This window comes from Asterias rubens, chromosome 1 (assembly GCF_902459465.1).
Source record: "Asterias rubens chromosome 1, eAstRub1.3, whole genome shotgun sequence".
Lineage (NCBI taxonomy): Eukaryota > Metazoa > Echinodermata > Asteroidea > Forcipulatida > Asteriidae > Asterias > Asterias rubens.
The window spans coordinates 7,454,977-7,461,143 of record NC_047062.1 but is presented as its reverse complement, the minus strand read 5'-3'; the positions used below and the strand labels follow the sequence as shown (position 1 = coordinate 7,461,143).

Sequence of the window (6,167 nt, the reverse complement as noted above, 5' to 3'; positions counted from 1 at the left end):
CCCATAGTTGTGAGGTTCGGGGGGGGGGGGGGGGGGCGAATGTGAAACCGGGATGAAATTCTTTTCATTTCTTTTCTTAATTATTTTGGTTGACATTTACAGGCCGATGGATTCGAACCTGAAACCAACTCCAAACTCGGCGAAGTTTTGACCACAACATCTACATTAATTTTGCAAAATAATTAGAAGCAGCCCATATCGTGGTACCGAGTAAAACAACTCTTCCAGTTTGTCTCGGACCCCCCCCCCCCAATTGGCGTCTCAATTTGTGAGGTCTACCCTCATGGTTGAACATGAACAATTTGTTTCGTGGAATTATGCACAAACTGTTCGCTGACAAAGGCATCTTATCAGTTATTATTGGATGATAAAAGGAACTTTATTTCTCAATGCCTTATGCCCTAATGCCTTTGCTGCCAGCGGTAGAAACACAAGCTATCTACAGTAACACTTCAGTGGGTTTGAATTCAATTTGAGGAAGGGATCATAGTGGCCAGTGTTTTCAGTGAATGGGCCCGGAGGCACGCTATTCTCTCCCGACGAAATATTTTCCCACCAGATCGAATCAGTTTAAAATGTTCACCGCAGACTTCATTTTGCAACCGAGAAGTTGGAGGGCTAGTGAGAAGATCGTTGAAAGTTGCCACCTTGTTTAAGTTTGTTTGCATACTTCTCCAACAGAACAAGGAAGGTAATTAGGACACCAGTTGATACCAACATTGCGTGTTTACTGCCACTACTTTTTCATTCGCTATGAAATAAATTAGTTTTCAATTTACTCAAGTGGCAAGAAATGGAAACTTCTCCTTTATTTGTTCAATTCAATCTCTTTTAAAGTTTGACATCATTGGGGAGCCCGACCAATTCCCCTTTCTGCTTCATCTCGGTTATATTGCTCTGAATCAAAGACGGGCAGGGTCTTTTTTTCCACAGACAGTGATGAACCTACAAAAAGGAGCTCTTCCGAATTCCTTCACTTTCCATTAAGCAATATCAGATGGCGTCTGATCTATCCAGTGACAGTCGGCTAGTGTCTCTCTTGTTTAGGGTACGCTTGCACAGGAGCATCTCCACCTGAACAAAACATCGGCTGAGGCACTTGTAGCATATCTTTATTGCTCAAAGTGGAGACCAATCGGCTGACATGGTTGGCTGGTTTTAAGTTCGTTCACCAAGACCAACTCTCGAGTAAGGACCTTCAGTCAATTTTCCTCAAAGACGTCTACTTCCATCACAATACCCTCATTTTCCTAACTTTCTCTTCTTGACAATGGGCACTTTCATACCACCAGAGAAAAAGGCGCCAGAATTTGGGGCAGCAACAGCACCTGCAGGTTGGCCGGTGTTGCTGTTGACTTGCTGCAGTTGTTGTGGTTGCTGTCCTGGTTCATCTTTAGGCTCTTCCTTAATGATGACAGTATTACTGACGTTCTGCTCTGTTTCCACCGGTACAGGTTTGTCACCAGGTTTGGTCTGTTGGAAAGGCAATATTCTCATTACTTACTTCAAGTAGATCACAAGGCTACTATCTTAACACCACTTCATGTCAGATGACTTTTTCTATGCCAATTTTTTTGTCTGGCCTAGCCATCTGTGGACTTTTTTTAACTCCCTAAACAATTTTGGATTGCCTCTGGGAAAACGATCACTCCAGAAGCGCAAAAATAGCAGAAGAATATAACTGCCCATGGACACGTAATTTGTAATCATACTGAAGTGAAGTGGTTATCACTTGTTTAGTTCAAGTTACCACACGTCAACTTCACTAAGGCAACTGAATTCAAAACTCTTAAGAATTTGTTAACGTGTTCAAGTCTTGTCCGCAATTGTACCACTTTCTGTTTGTTCTCATTCAGTGATAGGGACTTCCCCCCTTTAAAGGCACTAAACAAATAACAAAAACAAAAATGAAGATGCGAAATTCATGATCTCAGTAAATTGAACATCCATATAAAATCTCTAGGCCCAATTTCATAAAGCTATTTAGCAGAAAATACTGCTTAGCAAACTTCTTGGTGCGTAAAAAAACAAGAAATTCCACACACAAAATGTGGTGATCAGAGCTACTTGAAACCGGACATTTCTAGTGCAAAATAAAAACAGGAAGGCAAGAACAACCTGGATGACTTTTGGAGGAAATTTCCGAGCCAGCTCCAGGAGAAGGTCATCCACTCTCTGCCTCTGGAACATCGAGCTAGGAGCATCATCCTTCTTCTTCTTCTTCTTATTCTCTTCTGAAAAAGGCAGAAATGAAATCAACTCTCAGAGCAATTGCAAAGGTTCTTTTTACAATAAAATATCATTTGATTTTAACCTCACATCGATGTGTATTATTACAGGGGTCAAAATTAAGTGTATTTTCAGGGTAGTCAGCAGGGCTAGTGACCAAGAATTTTTAGTAGCCCTGATGAGATTTTGGTAGCCCGAAAGACACATTACAATACACCATAGCACAGTTCATTATTGTTTGTGATGATGATTTTTGCATTGTTTTTCCACTAGCCCATCAGGCTATCAAACTGGAAAAATCAGTAGCCCGGCTGTAAATATGGTAGTCGCGGGCTAGCAGGCTAGTGGCAATTTCGACCACTGATTTTAATCAGTGTTTAAAAGCACTGCATATCCAGTACTTTCCAGAGGTCTGGGAAAAACAAATCCTCAACCCACAACCGTTGCATTGGTAGAGCAGATGTCTAATCACATGACTGGCTAAAGGCGGTTTGAATGCTAATTTCACATGCGAAGGTCGTGAGTTCAAATCCCACCCGAGTGACTTGCCTATGGATTTGTCTTTCACAGAACTCGGGAAAGTACATTGGTGTATAGGTAAAAACAAACCATATTCGTTATCCCTGAAGTTAACATCTATTAAAATTACAATAAATTTCCAGTCTATATGGCAAAAATTCCATGCAGACACTAATCAGAGCAGACACTGTAAGCAACTCTTCACTTCAATGTCTGAAATCTGTTTAAAGGACATGGGCTCCCAGTATCAGGCAGTTGCTAAGCAGAAAATATCACAAATTAATTCATAAATTTACTGATCAAATTTTGTTGGAAACCAGTCAGAAAAGGCAGATAGATTAGTTCCTTACCGGATTGTTCTTGGTCTTTATTGTTGAACTCCCACCAGTATCCCTTACTGGGATTATAACGAGAGAACGATTGAGCTTCTTCAAACGCTGACTCAATGTGGTGCACGCCTGTCAACTGAATGATAATTTAGTACTTATAAAAGGAGATTTATGAAGTTGACAATTAGAAGTAAGTTCAGAGTTTTGGAAAAGATTTTCTTATGAAAATAAGTTTCAAAAAGTTGTAAACTGCTGTGAATTACTCATTAGATGTCCGGCATGTTACCATTATGGCAAATCAAAGCTGACATGACAACTTTGGTGAGACACATGTAAATTTGAACGAGACTTGGATAAGACTGGATTACCTTCCCCAGTTTAAAACAATTGTCATTTGGGCCTACAACCCTAAGTCCTTCTAAAATCCTTCATTATGGCAAAGAGGATATAGAAGGAATTGGGAGTAGGTTAAAATCAACCTGAAAAACAAAAATAATGCAACTACATACACAATTGCACTAAGTTATAAAAATGACCAATTAGTAATTTCAAATTTGTGATTGAAGTTCCTTACCATTCTAGAGTTGAGCACAGAGCACAGGTCTGGCGCTTGGTAGACTGTGCCTGCAATGATGTAGAAGTTGGCAAGTGGTGTGGTGTGTTCCACTGTGTGACGATGTTGTTTTCGTATGACATAGAGGATTGGTTCTTGCACATGAAGTAACTCATACTCAAGACCGGTCATTGACCTTCCGATAAAAGGAAAAATGCGTTGGTTTTGGAAGAGTATCACTCAGGATGAGTACATACTTCTTAATGTTCCCGGTTTTCAAGAATCATATGCTAAGATTGCCTGGGATAAAATATTCACAATTATAACACACCTCTTGCTTGTTCTGTATTCTGGTTGGCTGAAACACGGTCTCGTGGGATGAACTCATATAGGCTAGTGATCGCGCGTGCGTGTTTTGCGGGAATAGTACCAGAGCGGGCAATAGTCTTTGAATATAGTGCCCGCTGTAACAGCGCCCTCTCTTGACTTGAACAGTGAACAACAACTACGAAACTCCTTTTTCTGTTCTTATTTGACATTTACGACCGAGCTGTGTTATAAAACACATATTGACTGGCATAATTCGGTATACTAGTGTACGTCTATTCCCCCTCGGGCCTATGAGTGACCAGAAGAGGGGCCTATTTCCCTCTGCCTTCGGCCTCGGGAAATAGGTCGCTCTTCTGGTCACTCAAAGTCCCTTGTGGGAATAGACGTACACTAGTTACCTCGTTGCCAGTCAATATGTGTATACTGGTGTTCGTGTTTTTGAGACAAACTGCTATTACTATTCTTATATATTCCTGGTAAAGAAACCAAGGATGCCTCCTAAGTAAACTTAAAGGCAGTGGACACTATTGGTAATTACTCAAAATAATTATTAACATGAGACCTTACTTGGTAATGAGTAATGGGAGCTGTTGATAGTTTAAAACACTGTGAGAAACAGCTCCCTCTGAAGTAACGTAGTTTTTGAGAAAGAAGTAATTTTCCACAAATTTGCTTTTGAGACCTCCGAATTAAATTTTGAAGTCTCGAAATCAAGCATCTGAAAGCACACAACTTCGAGTGACAAGGGTGTTTTTTCCATATTATATCGCAACTTCGACGAACAACTGAGCTCAAATTTTCACAGGTTTGTTATTTTATGCATATTTTGAGAAATACCAAGTGAGAAGACTGTTCTTTGACAACTACCAATAGTGTCCAGTTTCTTTAAGTTATTCACTGTAGTGTAGCTCTCAAGCCTGAGGAAACCTGAAAACAAGGGTACTTGCTATCATCCTATGTGAACCAGAAACACCACATGCAGTGAAAGTTTTTGTATTATATGATATTGACAGCTTTTCTTCCAAGAGAAATGAGATTAACTCCTAACAAACAGTTTCCTTCAAGATTGCACTTCAGCCAGAAATATAAATAATGTAACTTTTCAATATAGAATTGAGAAGGAGAAATTATTGCAATATAAGACAGACAAAGTGGAGTTGATTTATATCTTACTTGAGTTGTTCCGGATTGACTCTCTGCATCTTAATAATCTCATTGTTACAGGTGCGGTCATAGAATGGGTTGCTCCGATCTGCGAAGTAGTCCATAATATTGGCTCGATTCAGATGAGGAATCCAGGCACTGTTGTACCATGACATAAACAGGGGATTATCTGCAAACAAAAAGAGCCACAAATGAACAAAGTTAGCCACCTCTTTGCATATTTAGCATAATTGTACCCCTTGACCCAGACCTACCAAGTCTCACGCATTAGGCGTGAGACTCACGCATTTGGGCTCTGTCTCACGCTCACACGCACAGCAACCATTTTCTCACGCATTGGGGCCAGAAGACCGGGGGGGGGGGGGGGGGGGGGGTGGTGAGCTGTGAAAAATCTCAAGCATAGCTGGCCTCTGGACTTGGCATCTCTGTTGACCTCCCGCGGCCAAAAAATTGTAGAAATTAATACCTGCTTCTTGACATTCTTCCCAAGACTTTAAACAAAAGTAGCCTATCACTCAGTCACTTCAAAATGAAGTAAACTTATTTTTGTTATAAAGGGATCCAGGATTCCAGCAGAAAGAACACTAAATTCAAACTCTAATAATTACCCCTTTTCAATGCTTCCTTTTTAACCTCTGCTCCGGATGTAAATTCTCTTAATTTACAGTGTCTTTTTTAATTTTATGTTATGAAAAGTGGTTTGAATTATGGTTAAACGACAAAGTTTGCACGTACCGTCACAAAATGGCTAACAACCGCACACAAAACATTTTTATAAACAAAATAATAACAATGGATTGGAATGAAAGTCCATACCTAAACTACACTGATTTAATTAACACTAAATAGCAATAAATGTGAAAGGTAACATTAGAATTAAAGAACTACAAAGGTATGAAATGAGCACTGGTTCCTCTGGTTTGTGTAGAGCCTCTAAAGATCGATCTACAATTCAGGAGAAAATAAATTTTACCTCTTTCTGGAGCGGCCATCTTTTGCATTTAATGTGAAAACAGAAGAGGGCGCTAACAAATTTAACAAGA

At 39.9% G+C, this 6,167-nt stretch overlaps 1 protein-coding gene across 1 annotated transcript; it reads right to left on the bottom strand.

Moving 5' to 3' along the window:
• Nucleotides 1-219: 219 nt before the first annotated feature.
• LOC117289031 (mediator of RNA polymerase II transcription subunit 6-like) lies at nt 220-6,142 on the bottom strand. The gene is made up of 6 exons (XM_033769946.1): nt 6,098-6,142; nt 5,134-5,293; nt 3,652-3,826; nt 3,099-3,213; nt 2,119-2,234; nt 220-1,473 (listed from the first exon to the last, which is right to left on the bottom strand). Exons 1-6 carry the CDS (start codon nt 6,123-6,125, stop codon nt 1,243-1,245), a joined length of 825 nt encoding a protein of 274 aa, XP_033625837.1. The 5' UTR covers nt 6,126-6,142; the 3' UTR covers nt 220-1,242.
• Between the last annotated feature and the right edge of the window lie 25 nt (nt 6,143-6,167).

Coding starts and splice junctions, on each gene's coding strand:
- LOC117289031 (XM_033769946.1), bottom strand. CDS start 6,125: ATGCAAAAGATGGCCGCTCCAGAAAGAG. Junction 5,294..6,097: donor GATGGCCGCTCCAGAAAGAG/GTAAAATTTATT, acceptor TTTTGTTTGCAG/ATAATCCCCTGTTTATGTCA. Junction 3,214..3,651: donor CTGTGCTCAACTCTAGAATG/GTAAGGAACTTC, acceptor ATTATCATTCAG/TTGACAGGCGTGCACCACAT.